Raw genomic sequence first — 16,267 nt, 5'->3', positions numbered from 1 at the left:
TCTGTTGAATGCAGTCATCAGCGTTACTCAACCGGGCAACATTTGTAGGAAGTTGAAGTTATGACTTTTTGGGACCACCTGCTTTTCTCGCCAGCTCGCTCCTCCTGCCCGCTGGCTGAAAGCTTTACCTCTTTCTGCTCTCGAGATGAGTTGAACCACCACTCCGGTTATTACCAGACAGCGCGGCCAAAGACCTTTCCTTTGAAGCTGGACGATTTGAAGAATCACAGCTAAAACAGGCTGAAAAATGAACGCGGCTCCTTTTTCCAAAGGAAAGCCGCGCACACCACAGCCGCCAAACCTTCCGCTTAGCATACCTGGCCCGTGAGAACCGCGGGGGTATTGCTCGAGAAACTGCACCTAAATAGTCACTAGGTCCGCCGGGGAAGGACTGCCTCCTGGCTCATTCCGGAGGAGACGCCCACGATTACAGCCCCGCAGCTCCGAGAGCCCAGCCGGCCGGTCGGCCCCACCCCCAGGCTACAGCGGGTCCCTTTGAGTAATACCGGAGGAGCTCGCAAGGGGGCTCTGTGGGACAGCGCGAGAAGGACGCGACTCCTTCATCGGCCTCGCGGGGAAGCAGAAGCCTACGCAAATCCGGAAGAAGCGCGGTGGCTCCCCGCTTGTTGTAGTCACATCCGGTGGAAGCGAACGTGGGGAGCTGTGAGTTCTAGCGCCGCGTGCTCAGGTACCGGAGGAAGGGCGTGGGGCGGTATTTTCTAGAGTAGCTGCCGTACTTGGAGGCCAGGCTTCCCAGGTCCCTGTCATAAGTCAAGTCTCCGAGTTTATTTCAACTTCTGATCCCTTTCTGAACGTGTCCGCCCAGCGGCAACGGCACGGCAGTGGTTTACCGTTGCCTCGTCTAGGACGTTGGTTCAACTCTTTAGGCTAACCCACAGCCCTGGGATTCCCTGGTGGTCTCCTGCCCAAGGACTAACTAGGTCTGACACACTGGCCCAGAAGAAATGGAGTAGCTTCCAACTAATAAGACCAGCTCGGTGACAGCATTTATCTGGCCATGGCTGATCTTGAAAAGCTAAGCAGAAGTCCTTGGATGGGGGACACCCAGGAAACCTTTCATACTTAGCATTTTTATCCTAAATAATGAGCCGCGATTTTAACTTGACTGCTCAGAACCGCCAGAGTTTAGAGCAGTGTTCCTCAACCTTAGCGACTTTAAGTCATGTGGACTTCAACTCCCAAAATTCCCCAGCCAGCTGACTGGTGAATTCTGGGAGTTGAAGTCCACATATCTTAAAGTTGCCAAGGCTGAGAAACACTGGTTTAGAGGGACAAATGAGCAGTGGTGGCTAGCCCTTTAGAAGGCTTCCCATAGATTGCTTCTGCTGTGGGGGAAGTTCAGGAGTATTTGTAAAAGTTTTGTATTTCTAGGTTACTGTGTAGCTTTGGAAAGCAGGAAAGTATTATTTGCAAGTAAGGAGCCGTGGATGCAAATTTGTTTCCAAACTGAGCCCAATTATGTTTTAAACAAAGATGGATATTGTTTGTTGAGAAGTGTCTCTGAGGAAATACATTTTTGATCCTGTGCATAAATAGGAGATATTCTTGGTGTAGCTGGATTTCTGAGGACAAATTCCTGTTTACACAAGCCCAGTAACTTGTTCTGTTCTGTCATAATTGTGCTATGCATAATTTTCCCATTTATAGAAGCAAACAGAAATGGCAAAAAGTCTAAGGAGCAAATGGAAGAGAAAAATGCGAGCAGAGAAGAGAAAGAAAAATGCCTCCAAGGAACTTGCTAGGTTGCAGAGCATCCTGAAAACCAACAGTGATGTTGTAATGGACGAAGTGAAGGAAGTAGTAACTGTTGTTCCTGCTGAGAAAATCATAGAGAAAAAGGAATCAGACGGTGAGTCAGATGATTGTTAGATACGGCACTAAGGCAATGTTTCCCAATCTGGGCAACTTCCAGATGTGTTGACCTCAAATTCCAGAATTCCCTAGCCAGCATGGGCATTGCTGAGAATTCTGAGCGTTAGTCCATGGATCTGGAAGTTGCCTAGTTGGGAGACACTGCTCTAAGGTATGCAGCAAATGGGCTCTGAAAAATTGGAATCATGGTACTGTATATCCCTCTTCTTTTCATTCCTTTGGTGCTACTTTTTCTCATATTTCCCTTGGCTTTGTCTTTCAACATCTCCCTTTTGAAAAATTCATCCAGTATCACTATACAGATAAGACTACTTCTGTGAGTCGACAGAGAATGCACCTTTGCAGTAACCAGATGGCATATTTATAGCAGAAATAGGCTATGTTGTGATGCATGGATCTTATTCTTCCATTGAACATCTCCTAGCAAAGATTAGGCTAGCTGGAAATTCTGGGAGTTGAACAACAATGCTGTTAATGAGAATCAGGTAGAAGCCTATAAGGATTACCTGTGAGACTGATGCCTATTCTTGTGAAGATAGATAGTGGAAAGCAAGGAAGGAGACAACATTTGTTTATAAACAGAATGATCTTTTCACTTGGCTGTTTCTTATTGAATCTTTTTTCAATTGCATATTTTTTTTTTAGACTTTCAGTTTTGTCATATGTACAACAGACTATCATAGCTAACACTTTAGAAACTGTTTTTAAGAACCATCATAGTATTTATAATACAACCATACATGCACTCTCTTACCCCCTCCCTCACTTCCTAGCTCTTCACCCTCCTAGCAGTATTAGAATAACCTATGTTGCTACTTTGTTTCCCCAATTTCTTTTTTCTTAACTTTTAACTCTACTATTTTCAGCTGATAGAGCAATTCACTTGTTTATGTGCTTTTTTCCTAGATGGAAGTAAGATGGACATGGATGTCAAAAGAAATCAGAAAACTCTCCTAGATCAACATGGACAGTATCCAGTATGGATGAATCCCAGGCAGAGAAAAAAGCTGAAGGCAAAGCGTGTCAAAGGGAAAAATAAGTCTAAAGCACCAAAAGGATTAACGTGGTAGAGTCTGGTAAATGTTAATAAATAAGGGAAAAAAGAACGTAATGTTTTATATCATCAGTCCTAAAGGACAAACTGGACTATAATTAAGCTAAACATAGGTAGAGTCCGATGGCAACCAAATTTCCATCAAATGCTTTAACATTGTTGACTTAGGTTTCCAGAAAAGCAGATGTGTTAAGTGTAGCAAAAAATAGCAGAATCTTCAGATACCTTAAAGACAAGAGTTCTTTTATAAGGTAAGATATTGTGGGCCCCTTGATTGTTCAACAGTAACTTTGTTAATCTTTAATGTGCCACAGGACTCTTGCTTGTTCATTTCAATGGAACTTAGCCCCAACTGATGGTTGGATTATTCTCAACAGAAATAAGTACTTCAGTTTTGGGCTTGCTACAACAATTTCAAGTGTATCTGGCAGAAATATATTTATTTTGTTGTCATTTCTCATTCTTGAATGTCTTTTTAAAATCTGTTAATATTTAGTTTAATATTCAGTGCTAATAAAGCCAAAATAAATGAATTTAGCACACTGATGTGTTAAGGGCATTGTCTAATCCAAAGTAAACAGCTTTGGAATGCCACTGATTTTCAGGGGGAAAGTTTTGTGTAGTGTGTGTACTATAGCCAAATATGTTTCCTCAAGTTGTTTTATTCTGGCCTAGCATGACAATAATACATAAATCTGGAGCTTTATTTTTCCTTTCAAAACAGTAAGACTAAGTGTAATCCCATGCATCCTTTCCTGAAAATAAGTCCCTGGGGAATTCAGTGGAATTTATTTCTGAGCAGACCTGCGTAGGACTATATTGTAACATTATAGTCCTATACACATGTACATGTGGGGGTACGAGCCATCCAACTTAGTTGGAATTACAAATAACAAGCTTAATGTTGGAGTGTAGTGTGTTCAGATTTTAAAGATGATTAGATTTCAGATTTTCTTATATGGCATTGGCATGTTTACTAATTTTGAATAACTGAATGTAATGTGAAATGTAATTGAGTTTTATTACATGAGGGAATGGCTCAGTTTCCATATAAGGATACTATTTTAAAAAAATATTTCTTAAATAATTTTTAGACTTAGTTAGCTACAAGAATAGAATTAAAGAATTTTTCATAAAACCCTTTTAAAAAACCTCCAAATATAGAGCAGGGAGTGAGGCTATGAACCTGTTGATTATACTATGATTGGCACATTCTAACTTTTTTACTACATGTGGATTCCTTTCACACTCTGATGTTTAATGGTTCTTATGATTTCAATACTTATGGGCATCTGCTGGTAGAATTTGTTATATCCCAAAACAAAGTGGTATTACTCTATTTAAATAAACAGAAATTGCTAGGACTTCCATTTAAATCAAGGGTGTTCATTGTCTCTTGGATCAAAGGCCATGCTGGGGCAGGAGCAGCATGTTGAAGGATGCACTTAAAACTGAGCAAGCTCAGTAGCAAACCCCATTATTTAAAAATATATAGGAGATAAGAGTTAAAAAAAAGTAATGCCTCCACCTCCATAACTTTAAGTAGGGATATTTTAATAAATGAAACAAGAAAATAATTCTTGATATAGCTCTTTTGTTACCTGTATGTACTTTCCATGTAATAACCACCATTTGCTACACATTACTGCTAATGATGGACAAGCTTCTGAAAGCCATCATTAAACTCCAGTTTGTCTCTTCAACTGGATCCTGACAGTCCTTTCCAACTCTTTATTTGAGTTAAACAGATGTCCACAAAGGTATTCCTTCAATTTGGGGAAAAGGAAGAAATTGCATGGTGCCATATCTGGACTATATGGTGATGTGGTAAGATGGTGAGATCCAACTTCGCAATGGCCTCATGGGTGGTTGTGAGGTGTGACACCTAGCATTATCATGTTGTAGCAAAATTTCTTTGTTGTTTCCAAATGCTGCTTAATGGTTGTTTCAAGGTTTTGAATGTTGAGTTGCTAATGGTGCCACATTCAAGGAAATCCATGTGAATAATACCATCTCCATTAAAAAAACCCTGTAACCATGAGTTTTCTTGCTGAAACTTGGGTTTTGAATTTTTTTTCATAAATGAAATTTTATGATGATATTCCATGGATTGATGTTTTGTTTCTGGGTCATAATGATGATGTCAAATATTGCCTCCATCACAATGCTATGAAGAAATTCCTCACCTTCATTCTCATAATGTGGCAACAATTGCTGGCAAATTTCAACTCTTGAATCTTTCATCTCTGTCGTCAGTATGCAAGGGACCCATCTCACACAAACTTTCTGATATTGAAGAACATTAATAATGTGACCAGCATGTTTCTGTGAAATGCAAAACTTAAAAGCAATTTCCTTTTGAGTGATTCACTGCTTGTCCTTAATTGGTCCATCAACCTTTCTGACGTGAAACTCGTTGGTTGCTGTTAACAGGCAGTCCCCTTGGTTCTTGATCACCCAAATCAGCACTTCCCAGTTGACCATCTTTACATTTTTTGGCCAGTGATGCACAGTACTTATGTCAACACAGTCATCACCATAAACAACCTGCATTTGGCAGTGAATTTTACCCTGAGGTAAATTGGAAATAAAAAACTCAATAATGGTGCATTGTGTAAAGTGCACTGAGGAGTATTCACTGTAGGCTTCCATTTTACAAATAGTAGGAACACAACCTTTTCTAATAACTTCCCACTAATGAAATGAAAGAACGGGTGCTAAAGAATATGGCAGAGTTTCTAGTGTGTCAGAACGGCTATCTGTTGGCTTTGTATGGATGTAATACTTTTCATTCAACCTCATTTAAGTTTGTGTATTCTACTTAACTTTTGGGGATCAGCCAAGGTTAGCTAGCTATTGTTAAAATATTGCATCACAACATTGTTTTAATTCTGCAGATAAACTGAGGAAGGTGTTAGATTGCATACTTTTGTGATTGCATTTGGGTAAGATGCAGTCTTTGAGTGTATCTCTCACCAAAGGAATTACAGTAAGCTTGTATGATTAATAGATCTTACAGAGTTAGGGAGCAATTTTAGTAATTCTTCCAAGGATTCCCCAGTAAAATATACTTATCCTAGATTACTGCCAGTCAGGCTGGACTTCTGGACACACTCTAGTCTGTACAGCTTGGAAGGTTTGGGACATTTTTACTGATGACTTCTCCACTTACTCCAGACCTATGAAAAAAAATACAAAGGTATTTGTAACTTCCTACCCAAAGCCCAGAAATATAGACCTTAACAAAGTTTATATCTCAGCCTAGAGTTCCTTTTGGTAGATGGACGGCTATATAAATTTGTTGATAAAAGTAAAATAAACCTTGTTCCAACTTTGAAAAAAGGCTAGGAAAGGTTTTAATGAGAAATTCTCTTATCAAACCAATGACGCCAGTTTATTAGAAAGAGAAGTACCAGAAAAAGAGAGGAAGACAACGCTCACACAGGGAATTCCAAATAAAACCTATACACTCAGCCTCATTAAATGAATTGCTTATTATCACTTGCCAGAGTGTTTGGGTTTTAGATTTGTTCAGAGTTCACTGCAGAGAGAATGGAAAGAGGTCATCTGTATCTCCTAAGTTGTTCCTTTCTAACAGTATCATTTTTATAAAAAGTGGAGGATATTTGAAAATCACTAGGGTTACTGATCACCAATTATGTTCCTTTTTGTTGTTGTTAAGGATGGAGCATTTACTTGAAAAACTAAATATAAATTCCTTTCATTCAGGCCTCTCAGCATGGGGTCATCTTGGCAGGTTCTTAAAGGGGTACTCTTCTATCATATCAAAATAGGTCACAACAGGATATTGGGGGAGTAATACTGACATTTTGGGTCCTGTCAATTATTATGATAAACATAGAAAACTTAAATGCCTCTGTTATTATTTTTGCTGCTAGCATGGCACAAAACACGGCTCAACTGATACTTGCATAACATTTCTACACCTGAAATAAATATATCCAGGGCATTGATCAATGGGAAGAGGATGTAACTTTAAAAGTTTTCTTCTTGTTTCTTCAAGCTCTTGGGAAAGCTCTTACATTCTCAAATCAAAATATGCCGAGTAAAAGTTGTCTAGATGAATAGAGCAATCAGTAAATGGAGGGAAACTTAATTTTTATCCTTTAGGTCACTAGTTCAAATGCAACCCAATAATGAAATGTGATTAACCTCTGATGACACTTCAGTTAATAATTTAGCAGCCCTTGGAGGTCTCTATTTAGTTCCCTGCCAACTGTTACCCAGGACTCAGTTGACACTAATTTGAATTTTTATTGGCATCCAGAAGTTCAAAGTGATTGACTTCTTTCTCTCTAAAAATGATGTTGGTAGACATGGGGGTGTGGAAGTTTGTCTGCAAGAACAAGTTTTATAGTTGTGAGGGAACTAAATAAAATCTGTATAATCTGTTATATCCAGTAGATGGCACTGTATGAATCTGTTACAAGGAAATAGGTTTTAAAGATTGTAGCAACAGCAACCTGCATCTAGGGCTGAAATTGCTTCAGTGGGACATTCATATACGATTAACATTAAAAGCAGGTATACCTGTTACCCTAATCTTGGTTATGCTATATATAAGAAAATAAGCAATATTGGTTCAGGGTTGATTTACTGTTGTTAAATGAAACAATAGCTACTAATCTAAAATCATAAAAATGTTCATAAAGAGTCTCCTGGAAGGGCTGGCCATAATAAATTTAAATAAATAAATGGGTTTAGCTTGTCAGCTTGGAATTACAAGGGGGTTAATATGTTCTGTTTGATGGCTAAATATTCTTTAAAAAGTATTGTTATTTAAGGTTTTTGTAAAAAACAATTACTGATAATTTAAAAATATTTCACTGCAGTTTTATTTTTATATCAACTTTAAGATGTACGTTTGGGATTTATAAATTTCCATGTAATACTTATGGCTCACCTATTACCCCAAGGAAACTGGAAAAATAAGGATAAGTGAATCTGACTGCTACATTAATTGGCCTATCAATAATGAAGCTCAAAACCTGAAATTAGAAAAGTGCATGATTAAAATACATTTCAAGCAATTTCTTTAATAATACAAATCCTATTCTCTTACAAAAAAATCTGAGAGCCTCCTTAAATGTAACAAACAATGTTTTGGATTTTTTTTCCCCCTTCAAAAAGGGCATTCTGGACTTTGCTATGACATAGACAATGTCTGACAAATGATGATATTCCCAACCAAGATGTGAAGCAGCTTTCCCCAACCTTCTCCAGATATACTAGACTACAATTCCCATCACCATCAGCCTGCATGACACTCACCTTAAGGCATATTTTGATAGTATCAAATGGTATCCCTTTAAGAAATCCCCAGAATATATGGTACTGCAAAAAACAAACAGCACTCTGAGTTCTTTTTCCCAAACCACATTTTTTAAAAAATATAAGATAGTCCCATTTCATTACAAATTTGTGAGGAAACATATAAATCGTTACTTGTATTATTTATATATATTAAAAATCAGGATTGAGAAATATTGAGTAATATTTTTAGGCAGCAGTCATTTCATTACATGATTTCACTTCATGTCACAGGTACCAATTTAAAAATAAATTATTGTACGCTTCAAATAATTTTAAAATATTTTAACTTGAAAAACTAGGAAAAAGAAAAGGAGCTGAATTCTTGTTCTATTTGTAAAATTTCAACCATTTTTCTTAATATTGATGGTCAGTGGCATTGTCTTCACAACTGACTTTTAAAAGAGGGATACAACACAGCATGTGAGTTTTTTCTAACCACAATCAAACAATTTTAGCACATCCTTAGCATAGCAGCTGTCTTGTATCACATTGGATTATTTATCTCTATTGTTTTGAGAAGAGAGAAGTCTTTTAGTTCTGCAATTTGGTTTAATAGCGAGCTCTGTATTATGAATTTCAACTTCTAAAAAAAATGAGTTGTGTCCCTCCATCTACTTGAATCCTTTTCTCAGAAGTGATAGTTTTGTGAATGACAAACTCAGAAATTCTGCCCAGAATCAGTGAATGGTAAATGTGGAAATATCTAGGATGCTGGTTATTATATGAGGTAAACAATGGTATTCTTTGCTGGGCTGCTAACAGAATGGACTTGACGTTGCATCTTCACTGCTCCTCCTACTACTACAAGGGGCCCTTCAACCTTTTTCTTTGTTCTGTTTGCTTGGAGTCTGGGCTTCTTAATGAAGCAATCTGCTTATTCAAACGGCGACTGGATCATATCCAAATATGACTCAGTGGGAAATCCGTTCATTTTCTTCCTTGGGTTGCTTTGTGGTCGTATCCGGCGATCGCTAATAAATCTGAATACCTTCTAAAAGGGCTTGTATTAGACCCCAGTGTATATCCACCAAGGAAGCGTTTCCTTAGAATGTGTTAGTGGAATTCGGGGAAGGTGGGTTTTGATTTTTTGGAAATCTGCTGAGATTATAGAGATAGATGATACCTACACATACTACCCACACGCAAGAGGATATCCATTTTTAAAAAAGAATGTTTCTCTTTAAACGGTTTCCTTTTTAAAATGAAATCAGAATTGCTTCAAACGTTACTAATACTTGGAGCAGTTCTGTAAGCCGGAGGTTCTCAAACTCTGGGTCAAGACCCGGGGGAAGCAGGGTCGCTAGCAAATCTGGGGGGTGGGGGTTGTCTGAAAGTGGGGGGCTTGTCCATGCAAAGCTGTGGAAGTATTCGGTCCCGTCCCTATCTACCTGGACAATCCAAGAGCGAGAGTTTCACAGCCCCAGCTTTGACGCCCGGAGAACAGGACACGCGCACGCGACCTTCGCCCTCTTTGCCACGTGGGAGTTGCGAGGCTGCGTCCCTCTTGCGCGGGGAGCGGCCAGCTGCGTGACTAGTCGGCTGCGAAGGGGGGCTCCCAGTCGTGCCGCCACAGCCTCGCACAGTGTCTCTGAAGAGCTGCGTGCGCCCCTTTCGAGAGAGACCACGGAGCTGCGTGAAATGAGGCCTCCGCGGAAGCCAGACATCTGCGCTACCGAGCGGAGCAACCCGGTGGCCTTCTTGGCCATGCCGTCGCTTCGCTTCCGAACCTCCACGTAGGAGGGCGAAGGGGGGGCCGGCGGCGCTCAGGTGTCTCTCCCCTGCCCCTGATCTCCAGTCTACACTTCCTGGAACGGCGCGGCCTTGGTCCTGGAAGCGGGCTGAGCTGCGGTTCTGCCTCGCATTTCATAGCCAAGGCTGCGGCGATCCTCCGGTAGATTCGAGGCCTTGGATCGTTAAAGCCAAACACACGCTCGGAAGCCGTGTTTTCCTTCCCTGTGGACGTCTGGCTAGCTTGCAAAGGAAGACAAAGCGTCACCGAACTGCAGCACCAACCCTGGAAGGGGAGGACAATTTATATGGAAAGGGGACGGAGGAGAAGGCTTGGAACTGGGTGACCTCCATTTCCTCGGCGGTTGGACATCAATGAGAATGCGCTGCAGGGCAAGGCGCCTCCGTATTCTGGAGGGCTGGTGCACTGCTGGGGAGAAGCACTGCAAAATGGGATGAGGCCAGGAGGGACAAGGGAGGTGTGCATCGACCATGATGGGGAGAAAGGGAAGAGGTGGATGCAGGGGTAAAAGGGCATCTAGGAGGCGGTGGTGGGCTTTGGAATGGAAGGTGGTGCTGCAGGATGACCTGCAGACAATCCCCCATAACTCCCATCTTTTCAGGTTAGGGTTAGGGTCCATGATTTAGGAGCAAAGACTTGCGAAAAAGGCCTTAGTATCTTCTCCATAATGAAAATGCACCAAGCTCCACAGGGGGGAGGAGGAGATAAGAGATGTAAGGTGCACAGGGGAGGGAGAATTGCATTTGATTACTTTTAGGAGCCAGCAGCTGTTCTCCCTTCCTGATTGAGCTCTAGAAAACTCTTGCTTGAATCAGGAGACCTCATTTTCACCCACAGATCCTATCTTAATATAGTGCTGTCTTCTCAAACTGGAACATTGGGCATGGCAGTTGCACCTTTCTGTGTGATGCTCCATACAGCATTCCAGCTTTCCATGTGCAAGCCATTGTTCCAGCAGTGTGTAAAGTGTGACCAAAACAGCAGCAGGTTCAAGTTCTAAACTCCAGTTTGTGTACAAATAGGGAATGAGGAATGAGGAAAGATGTAGTGTGAAAGCTGAATAGCTGGCATGCTCAGTACTACCAAGGAGCAATCTCCCTCAAGATGAACTTCACAGACATGCCCATGAAGTGGTTTCCCACTGCTGCCTTCAGTTTGTTGGACTTCCCAATCTAACCTAAAGCTCTGGAATTTCCTGGGGGTCTTGCATCCAATGCTTATTAAGATAACCAACTAACCCTGGCTAGCTTTCTGAGTTCAGCCAAGATTGGCTAGATGGTGCCACCTAAGCTGGGCCTTCAGCGCTAACACACCTCCAACAGATGAAGCAACATATAGCTATAGAAATAGAATAATTACCCACAGAATTTCAAGTATTGTTGCTCTATCCACAGACACAGAATTTTACGGACATAATGCAAAAAGAAAGGAAAGGGGGATGAGGAAGGAAGAGAGGAAGACATTCTGATAGCAGGTCTGCAGTTATTCTTGTAGTGACCAATTGAGGTGGAGTTGGGGAGTGCAGCCAGTGTCTCAAGCCAAACACACAATGCTTCGGTTGAGCTGCTGGATTGCATCTGCAGGTCCATCTTTTTCTCTAATGCAGCCAGTGGAACAGCTCCAGAGAGAGAGAGAGCAGTTCCGGGAAGGAATCCTTCTATTGTGATAGAAATTGTGGAATATTCTGATGTCAGCATTTTCGCCTCCATATCCACAATTTTGCTTATTGTACTTGAACCTGAAGAACAAAAAATACTGAAATTGCTGGTTATGTTGGGTTTTAAAGTAACTTTCCATTTTGATTTGAGCAGCTATTTGCTACTTTGTTGTCTGTGTGATTATTCTAAAACCTTGAGGTACTGACTCAGCAGGAGACATAAATGCTCGGGTTAATGCAGCACTTCAGATTTGAAAGGACAAGAGTGTGTATGGGGGTGTATGTAGCACCTGTCAGCAATTTAATACGTCTAGCTACTAAACCAGGCATAACTTTTCTGGGTGCAGCAAGGAGGGCAACTGCATGATCCTTGGAAAAGACCCAGCTATTTTAAAGAGTTGCTGACAGGTGCTATATAAGCACTGCAGCCCTAACAAATACATTAAGTGCAGTAAATAAATGGACTAAAAGGCAGTGGTGCACTTTGGGCCGGATGGGAATGCTGGTCTAACCCTTTATCCAGGAGGTCTCCAGATTGATTGATTCAGTTTGTGTACACTGAATCCAGGATGACTCAACATTGTTTATTAGTAGTGATGATGTGCTTCTTTATGGGCCAGTTGGTCAGGGCAGCTACAGCAGGAATATACCATTAAAAGAAAATCCTAGAAATATAAGTGGCAGGCAAGTGAATCAATTAGGTTCTGCTTTTGGGTGTGGCCGACAAATGAGCTGGAGTGGTGGTAGGCCACAGTGTCCTCCTTGTCCGCAAAAGCAGTGATTGCTTCCACAATTGTCATGTTCTACCAGTTTTCTTTTTAAAGAAGCATAGCAACAAAGATGATAGAGGCAGTGGAGTAGGTCATAGATGGACCACTAGTTCAGCCAGCAGGGAAGGAGGCAATAGTGAGCAAGTTAGCAGAGAAGAATGGAAGCAAGCAAATCTGGCCAAGGTGGTAATGGGCGGATGTGCTTTTATACATGATCAAAAACTTAAATAGTTTGGGAAATGCTACAGAATTATAGGTATTTTGGCTACAGTTCCTACCATTCCCATCCAGCAAGCTTCATGTGGCTGACATCTGGACAGCACCAGCTTGAGAAATGCTGTTATAGAATAAGGGTAGGCAGCTGATTGTCTTGGCCTCTAAAGCAATTCTTCCTACTTTCCTAGGATTCCTTCGCTGTATAACACAGCCCATTTTGCTCCAGAAGATCCAAGGCACAAGCAGAAGGCTTTTCAGCTCCCTCCTGCTCCACAACATATCTTCTGCATTTGTCTGAAACAGATTGCTCCACGTATGATCTAAGATTCATTGGTTCACTTAGGTTCAGTAGTTAGAACAAATTTTGAAATGTATTTCACCACCACCAGAGGCATTTTAGAGTCAGCTTTCTAAGATGTTTCCATGTCATTGGCACAAATTGCCCCGAAAATGCTTCCTTTTCAAAGTGGAACCAGCCAATTTTGCCTCAAATGGTGATTCAATCATTAGTCACACTCTCTAGCTGTCTACTTAAAAGTTGTACTTTGAGATAAATTTGTACTCTAGGACACTGTGGGAATTTTATGGGTTACTCAGTGCATTTTTTTCATATAAATCACAGAAGCGAACCTTAAAAAAACTGTTTTAAGTCCTCATCTAGGAATAGTTTCTTTCCTATGAGTGGTGGTTTTGTTTTGTTTTTAAGAGATGATTTCACTCTCAGGAAATGCATGTAGTAAAGTACCTAAGAAGATAGACAAATATGACAATTTTGTTTAGTCCAGATATGTCAGCAGGAGGGGAATGCACAGCATCTTATCACTCATCTTTCTATGGAGCCATTCTAAAATATAAGAAGTAAACTTGGAGAAATGATATGAACAGCAAAACAACCTATCCCCAACCTGGTGCTCTTGAGATGAGTCATTTCAGCTCCCCTAATCCCAGAATGCTAGCCAACACGTTTGGAGGGCACCAGGTTGAAGAAGGCTACAGAAGAAGATGGAAAATTTGATCACACGTGGATTAAAAACATCTACCATGAGTGATCTTCATTTCACAAGGCAACAATATGTAACATCAGGGGTCTATTTTTCCCCTCCAACTGTAGTTTCCTTAGGTAATCCATGATCCTAGTGGTTGATTTTAAAAGTTAAATTATTAGAAGCAGTTTTCTATAGCATAGTGTTCCTATCAAAGTAGAATGACTCATAAGAATGCTAAATGCAAACCAGATGATCCTAAACATTAACTGGGGGAAAAAAGATAAAGTTCAGTGTGGGTCCTCATAAAAATGAAATTCTTTTCTGTACAAAGAAAACATTTGGTTATATAAAATAGGAAATTAGGAGGAAAAAGTAATTATTTTTAACTGCCCCAAACTGTTAACTAATTAATTAGCATTTCCATACATTTTCATTCCTGTCCTACTTTGAAAAAAGGGAAGATAATGAATAAGTACTTATTTAATTTTTCCTACAGTGCAGGGAAGTTCGGTCCTATGCCATATGCTGATTATAATTTCAAAAAATCTCTGGAGTATACTTTTGACAGGGGAATAGCTCAGGCTATAGATCAGCACAGTATAGGAATCTTCACAGTTTTAAAGGCATGTTGCCAAACTTAATTTTGCTTTGAACAAGATCATGGCAAGGGAAATGCTTTTATTCTCCATCTTGTTATAGCAAATAATGTTTCCAAATGAAACTTTGTGCTTCTCTGAGTGGTCATGGGAAGGGGGACTCCACTTATTCCAATAGGATGCAGAGCCACATGGTGACACATACACAAATTCATGTTGTGCACTTTCAAACAGGACATGTGAATATATGCATTCATTAGGTAAACAATGAGATAAGAAAAAAGGTAATTGTGTATCTATGAACACTTGAGGAATTGAAATGAAAGAGAGTGCTTATTGCCTGTGGATACTGATAATCTCTGGATTATATTCAAGAACATGAATTAATAGCATCAGTTCATTGGCTGTGTAACTCACATACCATTGACGTTAATTTTATATGTTGGTTGAACACGTCATTAAACTATAAATTGCTTTTCTTCTTTTTTTTTTAAATATAATTTTTATTAAGAATTTTGATTACAATTAGTAAAAACTAATACAAACTAAACTTAGAGAAAGAGAAGAGAAAAAAAATAAAAAGTGCAAGAAAAAAGACAAAAATAAAAGAGAACATAATAAAAGAAATATCTAAAGAAGTGACTTCCAACCATCACAACAAGTATAAACAAATTTAGTAACTCTTCACCCCCTATAAACAGGTATCTCTTCATTCCATATCCCATCCCTTATCTATAAGCAAATCCATAAAACATCAATTTTTCAATGCTGGTGTCAGCTACAGGCCATAAAGGGTTGCCAGAACTTTGCAAAAAAAGTCTTATTTTAATGTTGATCAAATAAGCCAACTTTATATTCCTTCCTTTTACTTCTAACAGTCTTAATCTTTAATCAATCAAATATTGTCGTAGGATCTGATTTCTCTTCAATTCTTTATCCAATCGCACACATTTCTTCAAGGCTTTGACAAGTCTCCTTTGTAAATCCAATAAGAAAACATTCTCTTGGTTTATCATTTGTATTTCCCTTTTAATTTTTAAAACTTCAGCCAGTTTCTTTTGTATATCCGGCAAAGCATCCTTTTCCAAGTCATTCTCTTGGCCTGTCATTTGTAGTTCCACTTTCAGTACTTTCTCTGTCTTGTCAGATAAAATTTGTTCTGCATCTGTCATTCCTTCATTAACATCTTTTGAACATAGTATATCCATAGAAGCAGACATCATTGTGACATCATTCATAGAAGCAGACATCAGTGTTGATATTGTAGTTACTAATTTCTGGCTCCATTGTTCAAAGATCTCCTTTAATGTTTCTGATGTTACAATGTTTTGTGTCATTTTGTAAGTCTCAATATTAACTGACATCAAGAACAGGCTTGTATTTTTTTTTTCCTTCTGCTTAGAATTTTTAATCCCGTCTAATGTCCAGTTTCTAAAATCATAAAGTAACTTATCTTTGTTATGGCTTACAACAGCCAGGATAGCCGAAATAAGGCTGTTTCCCACGAGAAGCTATTTATTTGTTATAATTAATTCCAAAATCTTATAGTAAAAATCAATATTCCGAATTTATCTGGACCCTTAATCCATTTATAACTTTTTTAGATCAAAATCGTTTTTAGCATTTTGCTGTTTATTTCAAATTCTTTAAGTTCTTAAACTTATAATTAATTTTCTTTTGTTCAGAGTCGAACATAAAACTCACCCAATGACTTTTCAAGCTTCTTGTTCTGACGTTCTGTAATAGTTTTAAGATTGTTAATAGGCAGTTTTTCAAAAGCAATTAGAAAGTGAGGTTTGTGAACTTTTTAAAATGCTCCGCGGCGGCTGTGAGCAAGATGGCTAATCCATTTGTCTCCCAGCACTCAAACCCATGGAAACCCACTGCCCTATGGACTCATGAGGCGTAGCTGTCCAGAGCACATGTGGGCATTCTCCCATCCTCTCCTTATCCAGAGAGGTTCTGAAGAACCAGTCTACTCACCGATTCTTTGGTCTTTGCTGAGGTTGTC

The 16,267-nt window shown here is 39.6% G+C and overlaps 1 protein-coding gene and 1 long non-coding RNA gene across 2 annotated transcripts; one reads left to right on the top strand and one right to left on the bottom strand.

The window, feature by feature from the left end:
* Positions 1-570: 570 nt before the first annotated feature.
* Positions 571-5,003, top strand: LLPH (LLP homolog, long-term synaptic facilitation factor). The gene is made up of 3 exons (XM_007421355.4): positions 571-688; positions 1,669-1,870; positions 2,800-5,003. The coding sequence occupies exons 2-3, from the start codon at positions 1,681-1,683 to the stop codon at positions 2,961-2,963; spliced, it is 354 nt and encodes a 117-aa protein (XP_007421417.1). The 5' UTR covers positions 571-688; positions 1,669-1,680; the 3' UTR covers positions 2,964-5,003.
* A 2,874-nt stretch (positions 5,004-7,877) lies between these two features.
* Positions 7,878-9,971, bottom strand: LOC112541528 (uncharacterized). The gene is made up of 3 exons (XR_003085523.2): positions 9,670-9,971; positions 8,240-8,302; positions 7,878-7,956 (listed from the first exon to the last, which is right to left on the bottom strand). It is a non-coding gene; the product is annotated as an uncharacterized LOC112541528 (long non-coding RNA).
* Between the last annotated feature and the right edge of the window lie 6,296 nt (positions 9,972-16,267).

The sequence above is a fragment of the Python bivittatus genome, unplaced genomic scaffold, assembly GCF_059951505.1.
Source record: "Python bivittatus isolate LINGU-HERP-01145 unplaced genomic scaffold, Pbiv_v1 ctg000330_np1212, whole genome shotgun sequence".
Lineage (NCBI taxonomy): Eukaryota > Metazoa > Chordata > Lepidosauria > Squamata > Pythonidae > Python > Python bivittatus.
This window is presented reverse-complemented; position numbering and strand designations above follow the sequence as displayed.